The sequence below is a fragment of the Mobula birostris genome, chromosome 25 (genome assembly GCF_030028105.1).
Source record: "Mobula birostris isolate sMobBir1 chromosome 25, sMobBir1.hap1, whole genome shotgun sequence".
NCBI classification, from domain to species: domain Eukaryota; kingdom Metazoa; phylum Chordata; class Chondrichthyes; order Myliobatiformes; family Myliobatidae; genus Mobula; species Mobula birostris.
Genome location: NC_092394.1, coordinates 56,120,327 through 56,144,598, shown reverse-complemented (window position 1 = coordinate 56,144,598; position 24,272 = coordinate 56,120,327). Strand labels below are relative to the sequence as shown.

Here is a 24,272-nt window from a genome sequence, read left to right as displayed (position 1 = left end):
ATGGAGCACCGCCACAAGACAGCAGTGTTCGTCATCAAAGATACCCGCCATCCAGATCATGCTCACTTTTCGCTACTACCATGGGGCAGGAGGTACAGAAGCCTTAGTTCAGGAACACTTATTACCCTACAACCACCAGGCTCCTGAACCAGCATGGTTAACTTCAATCGCCACAACTCTAAACTGATTCTACAACCAGACTTATTTTCAGGAACTCCTAACAACTCACAGTCTCGGTGTTACCTTTTTATACACACAGTTTGTCGCCTTTTACACATTGACTGTTTCAGTCTTTGTCTGTTTACGTACAGTTTTTTTTCCATAAATTCTATTTATTTTAGTCTCATAAACACCTGCAAGAAAATGAATCTCAAGTAATATATGGTAACATACACATACTTTGATTATAAATTTATTTCCAACTTTGATAGGGTCTGCATTCTGGCACTGTAACAACTGACCAACAGAGTTCAGATCATTCTAGGATTTGTTTCATTGGTTCTGGGCCAAATGGAGAAGCAGGGGAGCTTTCCCTCTTTGACATAAAGCTGATATGCAAGTAAGAACCACAAGACTCTTCCGTCAAAAGTTTACAAATGGGGTTAACCTGGAGGGAGTCTGAGATCAGACACCTTTAGAGGCAGGTGACCGACATGGAGAGCCACCTAGGTGAAACCATGTAGAATCCAGCCCTGGGGCATATGTACAAAGCAAAGAAAGGACCTGTTGCTCAAGATATCCCAACACATGTACAGCAAGTTTGCACTGATCCCTGGAGAACACTTCTACTGACCTTTCCTCCAAACTGAAAACGAACCACTCATACAGACTCTCTTGCCTGATAAGCAGCCTTTTTTTAAATCCATGCTCTCACTGTCACTTTTATGTAACTTGCTTTAGCTTTGCTAATAATCCAATTATTTGGTATCTTACCAAAAATATTCTGGAAGCCCATGCACACTACACTGACTGCATTAGCCTCAACCACATGAAAAAATCTCAATCAATTTGGTTGAACACAATTTGCCTCAAATCCATAGTGGCTTACCATAATTAATTTTCCATTGAGTGACTATTAATCCTGTCTCAGATCAATGTTTTTAAAAGCTTTCCTGGCACTGACTGTTCTGCAGTTGCTGGGCTCATTTTTGTATTTTACTTTGCATAAGGGAGTAACACTCACGAGGTCTCCGACACCACCTTTGTCAGTGTTCCTTCATGTCTTCCCAGACTATGATGTTGTGGCCATTCCAGAGATGTGCATGGCTCAGGGGCAGGAATGGTTACTTAGACTGCCAGGCTTTAGATACATCAGAAAGGACAGGGAGAGATGCAAAAGAGGTGGGCACATGGCACTGCTGATCAAGATAATGTCATGGCTGGAGGAAGTCATGAAGGGATTGTCTACTGAGTCTCTGTGGATGGAAGTTAGAAACAGGAAAGGGCCAATAACTCTACTGGGTGTTTTTTTTATTATATAGACCATCCAATAGTAACAGGGACATCGACGAGCAGATAGGAAGACAGATTCTGGAAAGGTGTATTAATAACAGGGTGGTCGTGGTAGGAGATTTTAGTTTCCCAAATATTGATTGGCATCTCCCTAGAGCCAGGGGTTTAGACGGGGTGGAGTTTGTTAGGTGTGTTCAGGAAGGTTTCCTGACACAATATGTAGATAAACCTACAAGAGGAGAGGCTGTACTTGATCTGATATTGGGGTATTGGGAAATGAACCCGGTCAGGTGTCAGATCTCTCAATGGGACAGTATTTTGGAGATAGTGATCATAATTCTATCTCCTTTACCATAGCATTGAAGAGAGATCGGGACAGACAAGTTAGGAAAGCATTTAATTGGAGTAAGGGGAAATAGGAGGCTATCAGATAGGAACTTGGAAGCATAAATTGGGAACAGATGTTCTCAGGGAAATGTACGGTAGAAACGTGGCAAATGTTCAGGGATATTTGTATGGGGTACTGCATCAGTACTTTCCAATGAGACAGGGAAAGAATGGTGTACAAAGGCTGTTGAAAATATAGTCTAGAAAAAAAGAAAAGCTTATGAAAGCTTCAAAAAAAAAGGTAATGATAGAGATCTAGAAGATTATAAGACTACCAGGAAGGAGCTTAAGTATAAAATTAGGAGAGCCAGAAGGGGCCATGAGAAGGCCTTGGCGAGCAGGATTAAAGAAAACCCCAAGGCATTCCACAAGTACTTGAAGAGCAAGAGGATAAGACGTGAAAGAATAGGACCAAACAAGTATGAGTAGAAAAGTGTGTATGGAACCAGAGGAGACAGCTGAGGTACTTAATGAGTACTTTGCTTCAGTACTCACTACAGAAAAGGATCTTAGCAATTGTAGGGATGACTTACAGTGATTGAAAAGCTTGAGCATATAGACATTAAGATAGAGGATGTGCTGGAGCTTTTGGAAAGTGTCAAGTTGGATAAGTCTCCGGGACCGGACGAGATGTACCCCAGGCTACTGTGGGAGGTGAGGGAGGAGATTGCTGAGCCTCTAGCAATGATCTTTCTGGAGGATTGGAGGGTTGCAGATGTTGTTCCCTTATTGAAGGAAGGGAGTAGAGATAGCCCAGGAAATCATAGGTCAGCGAGTTTTACTTCAGTGGTTGGTAAGCTGATGGAGAAGATACTGACAGGCAGGATTTATGAACATTTGGAGAGGCATAATATGATTAGGAATAGTCAGCATGGCTTTGTCAAAGTCAGGTCATGCCTTACAAACCCCATTGAATTTTTTGAGGATGTGCCTAAACACATTGATGAAGGTAAAGCAGTAGATATAGTGTACATGGATTTAGCAAGGCATTTGATAAGGTACCCCATGCAAGGCTTATTGAGAAATTCTGGATTCTGTGGATCCAGAATTGGCTTGCCCACAGAAGGCAAAGAGTGGTTATAAACGGATCATACTCTTCATGGAGGCCGGTGGCCAGTGGTGTGCCTCAGGGATCTGTTCTGGGACCCCTCTCTTCATAATTTTCATAAATGTTAGTATACTTGCTGATGACACAAAGGTTGGGGTTGTTGTGGATAGTGTGGAGGACTGTCAGATGTTACAGTGAGGCATCGATAGGATGCAAAACTGGGCTGGAAAGTGGCAGATGGAGTTCGACCATGAGGTGGTTCATTTTGGTAGGTCAAATATGATGGCGGAATATAGTATTAATGGTAAGACTCTCGGCAGTGTAGAGGATCAGAAGGATCTTGGGGTCCGAGGCCACAGGACACTCAAAGCTTCTGCGCAGGTTGACTGTGTGATTAGAAGGCATACAGTGCATTGGCCTTCATCCATCGTGGGATTGAGCTTAAGAGCTGAGGTAATGTTACAGCTATATAGGACCCTGGTCAGACCGCACCGCAGGAAGGGTGGAGACTACAGAAAAGGTGCAGAGCAGATGTACAAGGATGTTGCCTGGATTGGGGAGCATGCTTTATGAGAAAATGTTGAGTGAACTCAGTCTTTTCTCCTTGGAGCGGTGGAGGATGAGAGGCGACCTGATAGAGGTGTATAAAATGAGAGGCATTGATCGTGTGGATAGTCAGAGACTTTTACCCAGATCTGAGATGGCTAACACAAGAGGGTACAGTTTTAAGGTGCTTGGAAATAGGTAGAGGAGATGTCAGGGGTAAGTTTTTTTTTAAAAAACGCAGAGAGTGCTGAATGCATAGAACCGGCTGCCGGCAACAGTGGTGGAGGCGAATACGATAGGATCTTTTTAAGAGACTCCTGGATAGGTACATGGAGCTCAGAAAAATAGAAGGCTACGGGTGACCCTAGGTAATTTCTAAAGTACGTACGTGTTCGGCACAGCATTGTGGGCCAAAGGGCCTATATTGTGCTGTAGGTTTTCTATGTTTCTCTCAAAATCATCGCTTTAAGTACACAGGGAATTAGAAGAACAAATTAAGCAGAGCGAGTGGAGAAAGTTGTGAGAATAAGAGGGTTATCAGAGTTGCGAATTTTAATTTTTCCAATATTGGCTGGGACTGCTCAGGGATTAGATAAGATGGAATTTGTTAAATGCATCCAGGAAAGTTGCTTCACACAATCTATCAAAAGGCCCTAATCAGACAGAACGTAACTTTTAACCTAACGCTTGGGAAATGGGGTAGGACAAGTGAATGAGCTATCAGTTGAGGCGCACTTTGGACCAGTTCTATTTGTTTCAAATTAGTTATGGAAAGGGACAGATTTGGCCTACAATTAATGTTCTAAACTGGGGTAGGGCAATTTTGATGGTATTAGACAGAAATTGGTTGATTGGAATAAGTTGTTTGCAGGCAAAGAGATGGCTAGCAAGTGGAAGACTTTGAAAAGTGAGATATGGAGAGTTCAAGATCTGCATGTTCCTGTTAGACTGAAGGGCAGGCGTGGATAACAAGGGACATGGAAGCTCTGGTCAGAAAAAAGGAGGTAGCATTGGTCAGGTACAGGCAGCAAGCATTATCTGAATCCTGGAAGGAGTTTAGGGGTTACAGGAGTATACTCAAGGAAGAGATCAGGAGGGCAAAAATGGGGCATAAGATAGCTCTGGCAGAAGACTAAGGAGAATCCAATAAGATTCTAGGTATATTTGGTGAAAAGAGTTCCAGGTGATGGATAACGCTGTCTGTGAGTATTTCTCTTTTGTTTATACTGTGGAGAAAGACATGTAGACTTCAGGCCTTCAGATAGTCTTAAAACTGGGTGTCTTAAAACAAATGAAGGTAGATAAATCTCCAAGGCCTGATCAGATACATCCAAAAACACTGTGGGAAGCTACAAAGGAAATTGCAAGAAGAAATTGAGATAAAGACATCATTATTAGCAATGGGTGAAGTTTTGGAAGAAACATAGTGGTCACTGCTGTGCCTGTATTTAAGGAGGGCTACAAAGAAAAACCTAAACACTATAGACACGTAGGTAGCTCAGCTGCTAGAGGGGATTCCGAGATACGACATACAAGCATTTGGGAAAGACCGGTTGATCAAAGAATAGGCAGCTGTGTACATGAAGATCGTGTATCATTGATCAATTTTTTAAAAGAATGTCAATTAGGGAAAGGCAATAGACCAAGTCTATATGGAATTCAGTAAGGTGCCACATAGGAGGCTGCTATTTAAAGTTAGATTACACGGGATCCAGGGAGAGGTAGCTAACTGGATACAGAAATGTCTTGATAGTAGGAAGCAGGTATTGATGGTAGAAGGCTGCATTCCAGAATAGTGGCCCCGATTAGTGAATGGTGTTCCCCAGGGGTCGGTGCTATTTATCATCTATATTTATTCCCTCCCCCTCCCTTCCCCTATCCCTATGTCACTCTGCCCCCTCCCCCAGCTGCCTACCACCTCCCTCTTGGTTCCGTCTCCTTCTACTACCCGTTGTGTTTTCCCCTATTCTTTCTTCACCTTTCCTGCCTATCACCTCCCTGCCTCCCTTCCCCCACCCCTTTATCTTTCCCCTGGAACCTACCAGCCTTCTCCTTCCCACCCTCCCCCCACCTTCTTTATAGGGCCTCTGATTCTCCCCCTGCAGTCCTGACGAAGGGTTCCGACCCGAAACGTCGACTGATCTTCTCCACGGATGCTGCCCGACCTGCTGAGTTCCTCCAGCGTGTTGTGAGTGTTGCTTATCATCTATATAATTGGCTTGGATAAGAATATACAACCCATGAATTGTTAATTTGCAGATGAGACTAAAATTGGGTGTATTGTATGCAGTGAAGATAGTTATGAGGATTTACAAAGGAATCTTGATCAGCTGAGTAGGTTGGTTGAAGAATGTCAAATGAAGTTTAATTTGAATAGATGCAAGATGCTACATTTTGGGAAGATAAAATGAGAGTAGGAATTTTATAGCAGAACAGTTAGGATATTATGTTCTTTAAGGTTGTCATAGCCGGGGGTGGGGGTGGTATGCAAGGGGTAGTAAGAATAAGCTTCCACTACCTATCACTGCTTCCAATGGCGTGCGTCTCAAATAACCTTTAACAACCAAGTCCAACTTCTGGCCTTCATGTGTGGCTTAACTACTAAACCCAGTGGAACCATTTCAACTGACAGAAGGAGCAAAGGCACGTTACTGGTACCTTAAAACTAGTCGTTTCAGGTAGAGGGCTCGTCAGCTGTGGTTGGCAGCTCATCTCAAGGAAAACTCTGATCTCAAAAACCTACACTGCCTTGCGGCTATATCCACTCATGGGGAAGGCTTTGGGAGTAAACTCCAAGGAAAAATCTGGAGCTGGAGTCCCTTCTCCAGCTCCTCCGGCACAGAGTATGGCCCTGGAGTTCAATGCTGACTGGCCACTCCTGCAACGCTATGAGTGCCAAACTGTATCGATCTTTGCTATTCCTTTGGATTCATCAGCTCTGTAGAGAGGGGGAGCCTACTGCATGGGGAACAGCTTGTTCACCATATCGTACTACCCTGTCTTGCATATACAACGTAGACAGCTAGGAAGCAACCTCCTTGGTTGGCCTGACCGATGGAGGGCCTCTGCTTTAGGAAAAATGCCATTAAGCCTGAAGGAGGAGATTTACAAGGAAAGTAAGAGAATGAGAGGTATAAAATTATGAGAGACATACATAGATTGAATAAGCACATACATTTCCCTGGATTGAGAAATCAAAAACCAGAGGGGATCAGTACAAGGACAGAAACCTCATGGGGCAACTTTTTCACCCAGAGGGTGGTCAGTATTTACGGAATGAGCTGCCAGGGAATAAAAAAGAGCCAGGTACATGAATAACACTTAAAAGTTACTTGGACAGGCATACAGATAGGAAAGCTTTAAAGGCCAAACACAGGCAAATGGGACGAGCTGAGATAGGAATCTTGGTCAGTACAGACCATGTGGGCCGAAGGGCCTGTTTCTATGCTGTACAACACTGACTTTCAGGTGGAAGACCCAATGACCTTCGTCCAGTCAGGGAAACTGAGGAGGTGATAGATAGGAGCTATAGGCGAGTAGTCACACCAGGGCCTCGGGAGACAGGTAAGTGGGTAACAGTCAGGAGAGGGAAGGGCAAGAGTCAGATACTAGAGAGTACCCCTGTGGCTGTCCCGCTTAACGTAAGTACTCCTGTTTGAGTATTGTTTTGGGGGAGGGGGGAACCTACCTGGGGGAAGCAACAGTGGCCGTGCCTCTGGCACAGAGTCTCACCCTGTAGCTCAGAAGGGTAGGGAAAGGAAGAGGATGGCAGCAGTGATAGGGGACTCTAGAGTTAGGGGGTCAGACAGGCGAGCCTGTGGACACAGGAAAGAAATACGGATGGTAGTTTGACTCCCAGGTGCCAGGGTCCACGATGGTTTTGATCTCATCCACAATAACCTGAAGTGGGAAGGAGAACAGCCAGAGGTTGTGGTACATATTGGTACCAGCAACATAGGTAAGAGAAAGGAGGTGGTCCTGAAAACAGACTACACAGAGTTAGAAAAGAAGCTGAGAAGCAGGACCACAAGGGTAGTAATCTCAGGATTACTGCCTGTGCCACGCGACAGTGAGTATAGGAACAGAGTGAGGCGGATGATAATTGCGTGGCTGAGAGATTGGAGCAGGGGGCAGGGATTCAGATTTCTGGATCAATGGGACCTCTCTTGGAGCAGACGTAACCTGAACAATAAGGATGGGTTGCACTTGAATCCGAGGGGGACCAATATCCTGAGGGGGAAGTTTGCTAAGGCTATTGGGAAAGAGTTTAAACTAGAATTGTTGGGGGGTGGGAACCAAACTGAAGAGACAGAGGAAGCTCACAAATAAGAGTAAGCTTGACAGCAGTGTGAAAGGGAGGATAGGCAGGTGATAGAGAAGGGATGCGCTCAGACTGATGGTTTGAGATGTGTCTATTTTAATGCAAGGAGTATCATGAACAAAGCGGATGAGCTTAGCACATGGATCAGTACTTAGAGCTATTATGTTGTGGCCATTACAGAGACTTGGATGGCTCAGGGGCAGGAATAGCTACTTAGAGTGTCAGACTTTAGATATTTCAGAAAGGACTGAGGGGGGGGCAAAAGGGGTGAGGGCTCGGCACTGCTGATCAGAGATGGTGTCACGGCTGCAGAAAAGGAGAAAGTCATGGAGAGATTGTCAACTGAGTCTCTGGGGGTGGAAGTTAGAAACAGGAAGGGGTCAATAACTCTACTGGGTTTTCTTTTATTATATAGACCACCCAATAGTAACAGGGACATCAAGGAGCAGATAGGGAGGCAGATTCTGGAATAGTACAATAATAACAGGGCTGTCATGATGGCAGATTTTAATTTCTCCAATATTGACTAGTATCTCCGCAGAGCGAGGAGTGTAGATGGGGTGGAGTTTGTTAGGTGTGTTCAGGAAGATTTCCTGACACAATATGTGGATAATCTTACATGAGGAGAGGCTGTACTTGATCTGGTATTGGGAAATGAACCTGGTCAGGTGTCAGGTCTCTCAGTGGGAGAGTATTTTGGAGATAGTGATCATAATTCTATCTCCTTTACCATAGCATTGGAGAGGGATAGGAGCAGACAAGCAAGGAAAACGTTTAATTGAAGTAAGGGGAAATATGAAGCTATCAGGCAGGAACTTGGAAATATAAATTGGGAGAAAATGTTCTCAAGGAAATGTACAATAGAAATGTGGTAAGTGTTCAGGGGATATTTGAATGGTGTTCTGCATAGGTACTTTCCAATGAGACAGGGAAAGAATGGTAGGGTAGAGGAACCATGGTATACAAAGACTGTTGAATATCTAGTCTGGAAGAAAAGAAAAGCTTAAAAAAGGTAATGATAGAGATCTAGAAGATGATAAGGTTAGCAGGAAGGAGCTTTAGAATGAAATTAGGAGAGCCAGAAGGGGCCATGAGAAGGCCTTGGCGAGCAGGATTAAAGAAAACCCCAAGGAATTTCACAGGTACTTGAAGAGCAAGAGAATAAGACGTGAGAGAATAGGACCAATCAAGTGTGACAGTGGAAAGGTGTGTACGGCACAGGAGGAGGTAGCAGAGGTACTTAATGAATACTTTGCTTCAGTATTCACTACAGAAAAGGACCTTGGTGATTGTAAGGATGACTAAAAAGCTTGAGCATATAGACATTAAGAAAGAGGATGTGCTGGAGCTTTTGGAAAGCATCAAGTTGGATAAGTTACCGGGACAGGAGGAGATGTACCCCAGGTTACTGTGGGAGGTGAGGGAGGAGATTGCTGAGCCTCTGGCAATGATCAATGGGGACGGGAGAGGGTCCGGAGGATTGTAGGGTTGCAGATGCTGTTCCCTTATTCAAGAAAGGGAATAGAGATAGCCCAGGAAATTATAGACCAGTGTGTCTTACTTCAGTGGTTGATAAGTTGGTGGAGAAGATCCTAAGAGGCAGGATTTATGAACATTTGCAGAGGCATAATATGATTAGGAATAGTCAGCATGGCTTTGTCAAAGGCAGGTCGTACCTTACAAGTCTGATTCAATTTCTTGAGGATGTGACTAAACACATTGATGAAGGGAGATCAGTAGATGTAGTGTATATGGATTTCAGCAAGGTATTTGATAAGGTACCTCATGTCAGACTTTTTGAGAAAGTAAGGAGGCATGGTATCCAAGGGGATATTACTTTGTGGATCCAGAAATGGCTTGCTCACAGAAGACAAAGACTGGTTGTAGACGGGTTATATTCTGCATGGAGGTCGGTCACCAGTGGTGTGCCTCAGGGATCTGTTCTGGGACCCCTTCTCTTCGTGATTTTTATAAATGACGTGGATGAGGAAGTGGAGGGATGGGTTACTAAATTTGCTGATGACACAAAGGTTGGGGGGTGTTGTGGATAGTGTGGAGGGCTGTCAGAGGTTACAGCAGGACATCGACACGATGCAAAACTGTGCTGAGAAGTGGCAGATGGAGTTCAACCCAGATAAACGCGAGATGGTTCATTTTGGTAGGTCAAATATGATAGCAGAATATAGTACTAATGGTAAGATGCTTGGCAGTGTGGAGGATCAGTGGGATCTTGGGGTCCTAGTCCATAGGTCACTCAAAGCTGCTGCGCAGGTTGACTGTGTGGTTAAGGATGCATATGGTGCATTGGCCTCCATCAACCGTGGGATTGAGCTTAAGAGCCGAGAGGTAATGTTACAGTTATATAGGATCCTGGTCAGACCCCACTTGGAGCACTGTGCTCAGTTCTGGTCACCTCACTACAGGAAGGATGTAGAAACTATAGAAAGGGTGCAGAGGAGATTTACAAGAATGTTGCCTGGATTGGGGAGTATGCCTTATGAGAATAGATTGAATGAACTTGGCCTTCTCTCCTTGGAGTGACAGAGGATGAAAGGTGATCTGATGGAGGTGTGTAAGATGATGAGAGGCATTGATCGTGTGGATAGTCAGAGGCTTTTTCGCAGGGCTAAAATGGCTAAAATGAGAGGGCAAGATTTTAAGGTGCTTGGAAGTAGGTACAGAAGAGATGTCAGGGCAGGTTTTTTTTTAAATACAGAGAGTGGTGAGTGTGTGGGATGGGCTGCCGGCGACGGTGGTGGAGGCGGATACAATCAGGTCTTTGAAGAGACTCTTGGATCGGTACATGGAGCTTAGAAAAATAAAGGGCTCTGTGTAACCCTAGGTAATTTCTAAAGTAAGTACATGTTCCGCACAGCATTGTGGGCCGAAGGGCCTGTATTGTGCTGTAGGTTTTCTATGTTTCTATTTCTAACTTTTCAGATGACACAGAAATTCTTAGTATTGTGAATTACAAAGAGAACGATAGATTGCAGCAGAACAAAAACAGACTGGTGGAAAAAACAGGTACTTCGCAAATGAAGTTTAATAGTAGGAAAAATAGGAGATGCAAAACAATAGAGGATAAGATTTTAAATGGGATGCATGAACGGACAAAGCAGAGGATACGGATGATCACTGAATCATTGAAAGTGGCAAGGTAGGTTGAGAAGATGGTTAATAAAGCACACACAAGGCAATATCAAGAGGCACAGAATTTAAAATAAAGTCTAGACATAAGGATATGAGGAGAGGGTACAGAAAGGTTTCTGGGATGAGAGACTATAGATTCAAAGTTAGATGAGAATAACTAGATGGTCTTCGTTGGATAAGAGAAAGCTGTGGTGAGCTTTGATGGAAGTATGTGAAATTCTGGAGAGAGTGGACAGTGGGAGGCCGTTACCTTTGATGGACATGCTGGGGGGAGATCAAAGAAATCACAGGCAATTAATAAAGGGGAAAGGAATTAACAGTATCATGAACAAAAACTTTTTTTAAAATGCTTTCTGAGTCTGGAATCTGCTGATGTGGTGAAGGCATGTCCCACTGTGACCTTACATAACCATAATGTGAAGAAATATTTTGCAAGGCTATGGCAAATGGGCCAAAGTTGTTGAATAACTGAGTAATTCTAAAAAAGAGCTTAACAGACATGTTATTCTACAATTCCATGATAGGTGGAATGTTGCTCAAAAAAATCTTTAGTAAATAACTAATTTAGAAACATAGAGCCCATAGAGCCTACAGCCATACTAGCCTCAAAATGCTCAAACTAATCTTGTAGAAATTAATGGGCAATAGAGAAAAAAATAATCCCAAGAATTTAACAACATTTGTCATAATATTTAAGGCAACTACAGAGGTTGTACCTTCAATTTCAAAAATCCTATGGATTCTAGAGCAGTTATCAAGTTGAGGCCTCAAAGTATTGAGGGAGCTTAACTTCATGAGAAGGGAAAATGCTGGAATGTTTGATCAAGGAAACTGCAATGTATAGAAAATATATAACAGGCTTGGGTATAGCTAATGAATTTGTGAAAGGGGAATCATATTTATTAACCTGTTAAGTTTTCTTTAGATGTTGTATCCAGCAGAACAGACAAGGGAAACCCATGGATGCAGTACACTTCATCTTTCAAAAGGTCTTCAAAAAAAGGGCCATAAAAGATTACTAACCATAAGACATAGAAGCAGAATTAGGCCATTCAGCCCATCAAATCTGCTCCACCATTCCATCATGACTGATCCCAGAACCCACTCAACCCCACACACCTGCCTTCTTGCCGTATCCTTTGATGCCCTGACCGATCAGGAAACATCAACTTCCACCTTAAATATACCCACGGACTTGGCCTCCAGTCCAGTCTGTGGCAGAGCATTCCACAGATTTACTATTCTCTGGCTAAAAAAAATTGCTCCTTACCTCTGTTCTAAAGGGCCGCCCCTCAATTTTGAGGCTGTCCCCTCTAGTTCTGGATACCCCCACCATTGTTATTTTTGACTAAGTCTCTCGCATGAACACATCAGCCCTGAACTCATGCTATGAATGAACCAGACAGCTTCTGGTTACATATAATCCATTATGATGCAAAACATTTTTACCTCTATTTTAAACAGAAGGGGCTCTCCATTGCCTCGCAAAATAAATGCAATCTGGTTAACAAAGAGCGACCTGCAAAATAATAATGGCTGTGGCATATTCTTCAATAAGATTTTTTTTACCTCTTCTTGTTCCTAAACAAAATCTGAAAAGATGGTTACCTGGATCTCCATGGAAACTATCCTCTTGAGTATTTCTACGAGCAAGATCAGCTTCAGTTGCCCAAATCTGTCCTGGTTTCCGGAGACCAACTATCGTTGCTTCCTGTATGGTAACCTGGTGCTTGTGCCGTTTTTGTGACTGTGGTGTAGGTGGACTGCTACTATCGAATGACTGCTGAGAGTTTTGAGAAGGAGACCGACTCTTTTCTCGAAAAATATGATAGCTGGTGGGACTGGGGGAAACGTGGCTTGATTGACCTGAAGAAAAATCATCCTCACTTGAAGTTAAGTTTTCATTAGAGCTGCAATCTGGCGTATATCCTCCCCCAACATCATCAGCACTACCAGGTGAATAAGACCTCCGAGGCCACGTTAGGTGTTTCTCCTGATCTGTAGTACTCTGGAGCTTCCCACAGTCTCGCAAGTCACTAGTCGGTTTACCATCATTATCCTGCAACATTCCACCAATAAAAACACTTTCATATGGTTGGAATTCTTGCTGCCAAGGTATCTTGTCTGGTTTACCTCCATTAGCAGTGGCATGGATCACATTATCCTTCAGAAATCTTGGATTAAGATCCACATCATCATACTCTGGGTCATAGCCACAGCTGCTTTCTGTGGCCCTACCTCTGTAAGCAGGGATATGATACTCTGCAGATTCTGTTGTCACTGGCAAAGAGTGTAATGATTTCTTGCGTTCCATTTGCATGGCCTGGCTCCCTATGGTGCTGATCTTGTCAGATACCTCCTTGTCATTGACTTTCACCAATCCTTTCTCACGGTGATATTCTACATTGACATACAGAGGCTTTTCCATACCTTTCCCATCCCCAGAGGAATGGGAATTGGTTCTTTTTATCCTTTCAAAATTGGACCTCAATGCAGCTACACTTGTGCCTGCTGTAGCTTTATCCTTTCTTTCCATCTGTTCACAATCCTGGCTGACACTTCGCACTGCATCTCTCTCAGGCACTGCCACCACCTTCCTCAGCGAAGATGCCCTTTGCCTGGTCGGTGAGCTTACCACTTCGCTCCGAGAGTCCACCAACCATTCTTCTCCCCCAGGATGTCTCTTAGAATTGTCCTCAGCGGGGTGAGATTTGGTTCTTTCCCCCTCCGCCCCTTCTCCGGGTGGAAGTTCCTGTGGTTGTTCCGTGCCCACTTGTTCCACAAGCACCACAGACTTCCTGAAGCCCCACCTTTGCTTGTCATAGCTCTTCTTCTCCTTGGCCAGCAATGTCTGCAGGTAGATCATGCGAAACCGTTCCTTGTTCACCTCCAGTTCCAGCTTCCGAATGCTGCACTTGCAACTCTCCAGCTCCTGCTCGATGTCGCCAACGCTTCTCAGCTCCATCTTGGGCGGCTCGGACTCGGGGAACTGAGCCTTCCAGGCCTCCACAAATCCCACTGGCTCCACCATTTTCATCCCACAGGAGTGGTCGAACAACGGAGGCGAAGGCAACTCATGCACACGGAACAATGAGGCGGACTCCGCTCGGGCACCGGCAACCCGCCCGCCCGCTCGCTCGCGGTCCCCGCACGCACGCACGCACTCACCGCCGCCGCCGCCGCCGGTTATTGGCGGCCGTTGGCAGAGGCGCCCAATCGCGCCGCCGCTCCCCCGTTCTCCTCGCGCGACAAACAAAACACCGCTGACTTCACACCCCTCCCTCCGCGCGCGGCGGAAAGGCGAGTACCTCCGAGCTGATTGATGACTAGCTCAGCCAATCAACTGCGCGGGTCGTGCCTGTCCCGCCTGTTGTTCCCGCAGCCGCAGCACCTTCCCTCGCTTCGTTTCGCCAGTTGGAGTACCAGGTACTGGCGGCGTAAGACCTGCCTTGGCACGGGAACTCTGCCAACCCTTGGTGCCTGTTCACCCTTCTCATAACCCACGTTTTGGTAAATGTGTATGCATACTGGTGTGCAGAGTATATAGACATACTGTGAAGACACCAAGGAAGCCCAAATATTTAAAACAACGTACACAAAATGCTGGAGGAACTCAGCAGTTCAGGCAGCATCCATGGAAATGAATAAACAGTCGACGTTTCGGACCGAGACCCTACTTCAAGAGTGGAATGGAAGGGGTGAGGGGGGAAACGCTAGAATAAAAAGTGAGGGAAGAGGAAATAAGGTGATAAGTGAAGGCAGGTAGGTGGGAAAGGTGAGGGCTGGAGAGGAAGGAATCTGATGGGAGAGGAGCATGGACTGTGGGAGAAAGGGAAAAAGGAGGGGCACCAGGTAAAGGTGATAGGCAGGTGAGAAGATGTAAGAGGCCAGAATGGTGAACAGAAGGAAGAGGCATTTTTTTTACCAGAAGGAGAATTTGATGTTCCTGCCATCAGTTTGGAGGAAACCCAGAGGGAATATAAGGTGTTGCTCCTCCACCCCGAGAGTGGCCTCAGATGGCTCAAGAGGAGACCATCAGCCGGCATGTTGCAATGGGAATCAGAATTAAAGTGGTGGGCCACTGGGAAAGTCCACTTTTGGTGAATGGAGCAGAGGAACAAAGTGGTCCCCTAATTTACAGCAGGTCTTGCCAATGTAGAGGAGGCCACATCAGGAGCACCAAATACAGCAGACAACCCCAGCAGATTTGCAGGTGAAGTGTTGCCTCACCTGGAAGGACCATTTGGACCCTGAATGGAGGTGAGGAAGAAGGTGAATGAGCAGGTGTAGCAGTTTGGCTACTTGCAGGGATATGTGCCAGGGAGGAGATCAGTGGGGAGGGACAAATGGACAAGGAAATCACAGGGAGTGGAGAAAGTTGGGGGGGAGGTAAAGATGTGTTTGGTGGTAGGATCCCTTTGGAGATGGTGGAAGTTGCTAAGAGTGGTGTGTTGGCTGACGCTCATGGGGTGATAGGTTAAGACAAGAAGAACTCCATGCCTGTTAAGGTGGCAGGGAAATGGGGTGAGCACGGATATCTGGGAAATGGAGGAGAAGTAGGTGAGGGCAGCATCAATGGTGGAGGAAGGGAAACCCCATTCGTTGAAAAAGGAGAACTTTTCTGATGTCCTGGAAAGGAAAGCCTCATCCTGGGAACAGATGCAGCAGAGACAAAGGAACTGAGAAAAAGGAATAACAATTTTACAGGAGACAGAGTGGGAAGAGATATTGTCAAAATAGCCATGGGGATCAGTAGGTTTATAAAAGATACCGGTAGACAGTTTGTCTCTAGGAATGGAGACAGAGAGATCAAGAAAAGGGGGAGGTGTCATAAACAGACCAAGTGAATTTAAGGGCAGGGTGGATGTTGAAGGCAAAGTTGATGAAATTGACGACATCAGCGTGGGTACATGATGCAGGATCAATACAGTGGTCAATGTAGCAAAGGAAGAGTTGCAGAGCATTAATAGGGAAGGCTTGGAACATGGACTGTTCTACATAGCCAATGAAAAGGCAGGCATAGCTTGGGTCTGTGCTGGTGCCTATGGCTATCCCTTGGGTCTGGAGAAAGGAGGAGGCGGAGTCGAAAGAGAAATTGCTGAGGATGAGAACCAGTTCTGCCAGATGGAGGAAGATATGGTGGAGGGGAACCGGGTGGTTCTTTTGTTGAAAAAGAAGCAGACAGCTATAAGGCCGCCTTGATTGGAGATAGGGACTGGACATCCAGGGTGAAAATGAGATGGTCAGGGCCAGAGAATTGAAAGTTGTAGAGGAGATGAGATGTTTTTAAGTACTTTAGAAGTGTAGCCTTTACTGAAAGGTCAGAAGTTGCAGCAGTCAGTTTATATACAAAAAAAAAGTCAATGACAAGAAATATCTGAAGCATAAACAGATAATCCATTTCATTTATCATGATTGGCCAATGAGAGAAATTGTTAACTCTGCCTGTTTGTCAGTAAGTAGATACTTCCTGGCTGATTAGCAGGTCTGTTGTTACTGAAGGTTCCCAGTATTACAACATTATGCTTCTGTTTAATGAAAGATAAGATCATCCAATCCACCAGACAGAGTAACCTCTGCTCTTTGGAACTGTAGGTTGGAATGATTGCAATTTGGTTGAGAATACAGGGTCCCTTTTTTATCAAAAAAACACCACCTCTGATTGTGCAACACTCCAGTATCACGAAGACCATTAGCCCACCTCATTTCATAATTTACTGGCATAATTTACATATTACTATTTAACTATTATGGTTCTATTACTATTTATTATTTATGGTGCAACTGTAACGAAAACCAAATTTCCCCCGGGATCAATAAAGTATGACTATGACTATGACTATTTCTGGAGTCAATTTGCATAGTCAGTTTTCTGACAGAAGTAAGAGTGCTATGAAATATGCACTTTTTGTTATTGATATTTACAACTTGATATTAAAATTGTTTATTAAATTTCTAAAATGTACTTTTTCTCAGAATGGTTTCCTATTTCAGGACTCTGACATTGTTCATGGTTATATTGAAGATATTGCAAGGTGCTGCTCTATTCAAAAAAAGTATTGCATTCCTTAACAATTAAGTCCCAATTAACATTATGATAGGTAAGTTCCTGGGGCTGGATGATATATACCCCAGGTTACTCCGGGAATTGACGGAATGATTGCAACACCTTTGGCGATGACCTTTGCTTCCTCACTAACCATAAGAAAGGTACCAGATAATTGGAGGGTGCCCATTGTTATTCCTTAGTTCAAGAAAGCAAATTAGTATAACCCTGGGAATTATAGGCCAGTAAATCTAACTTCAGTGGTGGGCAAATTATTGGAGAAGATTCTCAGAGATAGGATTTCAAGAATTTGGGGAAGTATAGTCTGATTAGAGACTTTGGCTTTGTGAGGGGCAGGGCATGCCTCACGAGCCTGATTGAATTATTTGAGGATGTGACAATTTGGCTGTGTGAGATTATTCTCCCTGAAGGTTGTGACCAGTGATGTTCCACAGGGATCTGTTTGGGAACCATGCTCTGTGATTTTTATAAATAATTTGGATGAGGGAGTGGAAGGGTGAGTTAGTAAGTTTGAAGATGACACAAAGGTTGGTGGAGTTGTGGATAGTGTAGGTGGTTATCGGAGGTTACAATCAGACATTGATAGGATGCAGAGCTGGGCTGAGAAGTGGCAGATGGCGCATGTAGTGATTCACTTTTAAGATTGAATTTGAGGCAGAATACAGAGTTAATGGTGGGATTTTTAGCAGTGTGGAGGAATAGAGAGACCTTGGGGTCCATGTCCTTAGATCCCTCAAAGTTGCTATGCAAATTGATAGTGTTGTTAAGAAGGTGTGTGGTGTATTGGCATTTATTAGTCAGGGGATTGAGTTCAAGAGCTGTGAGGTAATGTTGCAGCTCTATGAAACCTTGGTTTGATCAAACTTGGAATATTGAGTTCAGTTCTGTTGCCTCATCATAGGAAGGATGTGGAAGCTTTAGAAAGAGTGCAGAGGAGATTTTACCAAGATGCAACCTGGATTAGAGAGTTTGTCTTATGTTGATAGTTTGAGCAACCTAGGTCTTTTCTCTTTGGAGACAAGAAGTATGAGAGATGACTTGACAGAGGCGTACAAGATGATAGGAGGCTTAAATCGAGAGGATATACAAAGGGTGGTGAGTGCATGGAATAACCTGCCAATGATGGTGGTAGACGAGATACATTAGAAGTGTTTAAGAGATTCTTAGATAGGGACATTGTTTAAAGAAAATGGAGGGCTATGTAGGAAGGTTGGGTTAGATTGGTGTTATAGTAGGATAAATGTAAGGGGGTTTCGACTTTTATATTACTGTGGAGGCTAATTAAAATGGCGCCTTTGTTATGTTAATCTGGGGAATGCAGCTTTGTTGTGTTAAGCGCTGAGAAAGTTTGCGCTAGAAGCTTATTGTGGTTTAGAGGGTGATAAGAAATACGTTATTAACCAATTGGGATAGTTGTTATGGTTTTGGTGTATTTGAAGATACTGTATGCGTGGGGTTTGGGGCAGAAGGCGGGAGAGCGAGACAGAGGATGGACGAGGTGCTGTGAGTCCGCTAACGGGGTCGGACCCCGAGCGGGACGTTCGGCGAGGAGACAGAGACGGACTTGTGTGGAGCATCTGATCGACCACCGTTGTTGGTCCCAGGCGGCCGGTCGAGGTGGTCCGAGGGGTCGCAGGGTGAAGAAGAAGGTCCTTGAGCTCCAACGGTTTTTGTGCACGAAGAGATTGAACTTTGATAAGTGTGGCGGCTTTTATTTTTCTTTTATATTTTATTCTCTTTTAATTATATAGTTCCAGTAATATCTATAAACTGTAAATCACTTAATTGTATCTGGTGTATTGTCTGTTATTTGGGGCGAGGTGGGGTACCTCACACAGCATCCACACAAACGAATTATCCAGTTTGGTGGGGCCGAGGCTGCTTCCCTAGATGACAGCGAGCCGAGCGACCCTGAGGGTGGCCAGGGGGGCTACATAAATATCAGCACAACATTGTGCACCAAAGGGCCTGCTCTGTGCTGTAATATTCTATGTTCTGTCTTCCAACCTGAAGGCAACCAAAACAAAGCTGGTCAACTTGCCAGATGTGGCCAAAATGAGCACTTAAAATATATGGATTCGTTAATGCTATACTGTAATAACTATCAATAGCTCGGCAATATTGCCTTACAATGCTTGATATTTTTTGTCAGAACAATCAGACACCAGTAAATCTGTCAAATATTCTTTAAGATCAGATCACAGCTGTACAAAGTCTTGAAGCAACTGTACAACTGGACCTTAGCAGCTGTCAGAACTTTCAAGAAAGGAGATAAATTTACATCTTAAAAATGAACAATAACTTTGAATATTTTATATTTCACTAGCTAATTGGCAAGCACGGTGCCATCTGGTGGAAGCTCAATTCTCAGCTTTTTTTCTGCAGTACCTTTTATGTCAAATGCAAATCCTTGCTTTAGACTTCAGCCAAATCAGCTAGAATCATTTTAGTTTATCTTTAGACAGACTTAAAATAAGGAAGATAAAACTGCAAAGGGCAAGGGAGTTATTACAAAACCTCAGTGAGAAAGAAAAAGCTCCAAAACATTTCCCTTCACTCCCTAAACACAAAATACTCTGCAGATGCTGGGGTCAAAGGAACACTCACAACACGCTGGAGGAACTCAGCAGGTCGGGCAGCATCCGTGGAAACGATCAGTCAACGTTTCGGGCCGGAACCCTTCATCAGGACTGAAGAGGGAAGGGGCAGAGCCCCTATAAAGAAAGTGGGGGGAGGGTGGGAAAGAGAAGGCTGGTAGGTTCCAGGGGAAAGATAAAGGGTGGGGGAGGGAAAGCAGGGAGGTGATAGGCAGGAAAGGTGAAGAAGGAATAGGGGAAAACACAATGGGTAGTAGAAAGAGGCGGAACCATGAGGGAGGTAGTAGGCAGCTGGGGGAGGGGGCAAAATGAAATAGGGATAGGGGAAGGGAGGGGGAGGGAATTACCGTAAGTTGGAGAATTCAATGTTCTTACCAAGGGGCTGGAGACTACCTAGAGGGTATATGAGGTGTTGCTCCTCCAACCTGAGTTTAGCCTCATCGTGGCAGTAGAGGAGGCCATGTATGGATATATTCGAATGGGAATGTGCAGCAGAGTTGAAGTGGGTGGCAACCGGGAGATCCCTCCTCTCTTGCCACCATTCAGCGCCCCAAACAGTCCTTCCAGGTAAGGCAACACTTCACTTGTGAGTCTGTTGGGGTCACCTATTGCATCCGGTGCTCCCGGTGCGGCCTCCTCTACATTGGTGAAACCCGACGCAGATTGGGGGAGCGCTTCATCGAGCACCTCCGCTCTGTCTGCCACAACAGACAGGATCTTCCGGTTGCCATTTGCCAAGTGTTGCGATTACTGCTACACTGCCGTGGTCCACAAGTCTGAATCTCACCCAAATACCATGCATTCTCTTGCCATGTTATCCTATTACCCTCACTAGTACATAGCACTAGAAATAATCCAGAGAGTACTACTCTTGAATCCTGCTTTTGAACTACTTCCATAGCTCCTATATTCACTCTGCAGGACATCATCCCTTTCACTACCAATTTCATTGGTGCCAACATGCAATACGACTTCTGGCTGCTCACCCTCCCCCTTTAAGAATATTCTGAAACATTCTGGGACATCCGGGAGGCAACGCACCATTCTGGAGTCCCTTTTATGCCACAGTATTTCCTGTTCCCCCACCCCTCCCAATTATCAAGTCCCCTATGGCTAAAGTTCTTTCTGCCTTCATCTTTCCCTGTTGAGCCTCAGCCTATCCTGGTACTACAGACTTGGTTACTGCTCCCTGCTCCTGAAAGGTCACTCCCCTCAATAGTGGGCAAAATAATACACTTGTTTTTGAGGGAAATGGCCACAGGGGAAATTTGTACTATCAGCTTACTCTCTGTTCCTTTCCTGAGGTGTTACCCAACTATTTTCTACCTGTGCCTTAGGTGTGACCACCTTGCTAAAACTCTATTCTGTGAAACTTACAGCATCTCAGGTCATCCAGCTAAGTGAATCCAGCTCCAATTGCAGTACCTTCACATGGTCAGTCAGGAGCTGTGGCTAGACACACTTCCCATGGGTAAATTCTCCCTGATCATACTCATGCGCAGGAGGAGCACATCACTACCCCAACTGTCATCTGAATGTTTGAAAATAATTAAAAAGGAAATTCAAGGATCTGTACCTGTGCCTCTGCTCACCAAGCCCTTGTAAACCAAAGCCTCTTACCTCACAAACACTTGTCCACTCTCACAAAGCCATTCCATACTGACCACTCTACTACAGTGGTTATTCACCCTGTTTATGCTCCTCATGATTTTATACACCTCTATAAAAATACTTCTCAATCTCTAATGTTCCAAGAAAAAAAGTACCAGCATCTCCATACTGTCTCTATAACTCAATACTTTCCTTGTAACATTCTTGTAAGTACTTTGGATTCTCCTTAATCTTCTCTGGCACAGCTATTTGGTACCCATTCTTTCCCTCCTGATTTCCTGCTTGAGTATACTCCAGGGATTCATGTAACCCTTGGATTTTGTCTGTACCTGAGATATCCTGGAACTTGGCACCAAAGAGGCGGCATACCATTCCAGAGCCCCCTTTGTGCCATAGAATCTGTCTGGCACCCTAATTGTCATGTCCCCTATAACTAAATTCTATAACTGCTTCCTTCTGATGAGAGCCTCAATAACCTTCATTATCTTGGGTTCCCTACTACTGCCAACCTTGCCTGTTATTACAATAGCAACACATAGTCCTTAAATTCTGCATATCTCCCTTTTAAAAGCCTCCCGCTAGCCAGACATCCCTTTGCCCAGAAAAAATCTACTCCAATCAATTTTTGCAAGTTCCTGTCTCTTACTGTCAAAATTTGCCTGGCCTCAATTTAGGTGTTTAATTGTGGACGTGATCTGTCCCTTTCCATAATTAATTTAAAACCAATAGAACAATGGTTTCTGGTCCCTAAGTGCTCCCCCAATGACATTTAGTCACTGTCCTGCCCTACTTCCCAAGAATAGGTTAAGCTTTGCTCTCTCCCTAGTAGGGCTTCCTATATACAGAAATGTTCCCAAGCACATTTAATAAATAATACCCATCCAAGCTCTGAGTACTATGGAAGAAGCCACAACCTTTGTTAAACTGATCGTCCATCATGGTACTGCAATACATACTGGTCCAGCTGAGTGGTAGCAGAAAGGCTGATGTGTTGGGAATGCAATAAATTTTGCAGAGTGTGAGGCACTGGTTGCCTTAAAACTTTTGGGCCTGCTGTCCACACACTCCCAAAATAAATGCCTTCCCTCTATAGGCATCCTTCGCCCATGAACAGAAGGATTAGCAACAGCTGATTTACAGTTGTCTATATTAATTAATATGTACTTTTGAAATTTATTGTTATATTATTGGAAACAGCAGCCAACTTGCATTCAGCAAGGTATGGTTTATGTATTACATAAACAAGCAGCTTTGAGATAATCATCTGTTTGAAATATTGGTTGAACATTGGCCAGGAAACTGGGAAATCTTTGGATTGTCACATGGGACCTTTTATGGCCGCAAGAAAGCAGACATTTCCACATTTATATATATACATAGGATTTCTACATTTTCTGTGTAAAGGAGTGTGAATGGAAAACTGAGCATGAACAAAACTACAGTCAATGTCTAAAGATCTGTAACATAGTCATAGTCATAGTCATACTTTATTAATCCCCGGGGAAATTGGTTTTTGCTACAGTTGCTCAATAAATAATAAATAGTAATAGAACCATAAATAGTTAAATAGTAATATGTAAATTATGCCAGTAAGTTATGAAATAAGTCCAGGACCAGCCTATTGGCTCAGGATGTCTGACCCTCCAAGGGAGGAGTTGTAAAGTTTGATGGCCACAGGCAGGAATGACTTCCTATGACGCTCTGTGCTGCATCTCGGTGGAATGAGTCTCTGGCTGAATGTACTCCTGTGCCCACCCAGTACATTATGTAGTGGATGGGAGACATTGTCCAAAATGGCGTGCAACTTAGACAGCATCCTCTTTTCAGACACCACCGTGAGAGAGTCCAGTTCCATCCCCACAACATCACTGGCCTTATGAATGAGCGGAAGCTATTTAACCAATCGACTGGTCTCTTTGTCCCATTGTTACCTCATATGCAGTTACTTTTCCAAATTCTACATTCTCTCAATGTTCCCCATTTTGTGTCAGACCCCTCACTGCTGTGTCCTCACTGTATGTCTTTCTTGTTCTCTGTGCCAAATGTAGCTCCAAAGAGTGTCTGTGGCTCCTCTGTCCCCTGATGAGCTGTATTTGGAACCTATAGAACAATAGAGCATAGGAACAGGCCCTTCTGCTCATAGCAGTTCGTGTAAAGCTATTACAGCACCAGCAACCCAGGTTCAATTCCGCTGCTTTCTGTAAGGAGTTTATATTATAGGTTTATATAAACCTATATAAACAACAACTGCCAAATCACATTTATATAGTATAAAATTAGAAGGAAACCATGTAAATTGATTCAAATTAAATGATAATATTTAGCAAAAGAGCCCCACCTTCTCTCAAAATCAAATTGGGGATCAAAAGTTCTGCTTCTAATTTTTTCCAAACTAAGACATAACATTACTTGGGAAAACCATTCAGTTAATGTAGGAGCAGAGGTATCTTTCCACTTCAATAAAATAGCTCTTCTTGCCAACAACGTAACGAATGCAATTACATGTTGTTTTGAAAATGAAATACCCTGAATATGATGCGGAACTATTCCAAATAGAACAGTCAATGTATTAGGTTGTAAATTAATTTTCAAAGCTTTAGAAATTGTAGAAAATAAAGATTTCCAAAAAGATTTCAATGAGGGACATGACCAGAACATATGTGAGAAAGTAGCTACTTCATTTTTGCACCTATCACAATAATTATCTATATTAGGAAATATTTTGGATAGCCTCTACTTTGTTAAATAATAACAGTGAACAATTTTAAACTGAATTAAAGAATGATTGGCACATATTGAAGAAGAATTAACCATTTTCAGAACTCGCGACCAACCTTCATTATCAAAAGTCATATTAAGTTCTCTCTCCCAATCTTGTTTAATCTTTAGTGAGAGGTTATCTTTTTGTAGTAAAAATAAATTATAAATTCTACCAATGGAGCCTCTCACTAAAGGATTCATATTCAAAATAGTGTCCAACAAATCAGATTCTTGCAGATATGGAAACGTAGAAACATATTTTTGTAAAAAAATGTCTAACCTGTAAATATTGCAAGAAGTGTGTGTGAGAGAGAGAATATTTACTAATTAACT

The 24,272-nt window shown here is 43.7% G+C and overlaps 1 protein-coding gene across 1 annotated transcript in view; it reads right to left on the bottom strand.

Annotated features, from left to right (window-relative positions):
- The window catches only part of LOC140187912 (breakpoint cluster region protein), a 446,198-nt gene extending 432,014 nt beyond the window's left edge, over positions 1–14,184 (bottom strand). The window contains exon 1 of the mRNA XM_072243771.1: positions 12,513–14,184. Coding sequence (XP_072099872.1) covers positions 12,513–13,941 — 1,429 coding nt within the window. The 5' untranslated portion in view covers positions 13,942–14,184. The remainder of the gene's footprint in view (positions 1–12,512) is intronic.
- Positions 14,185–24,272: the final 10,088 nt, after the last annotated feature.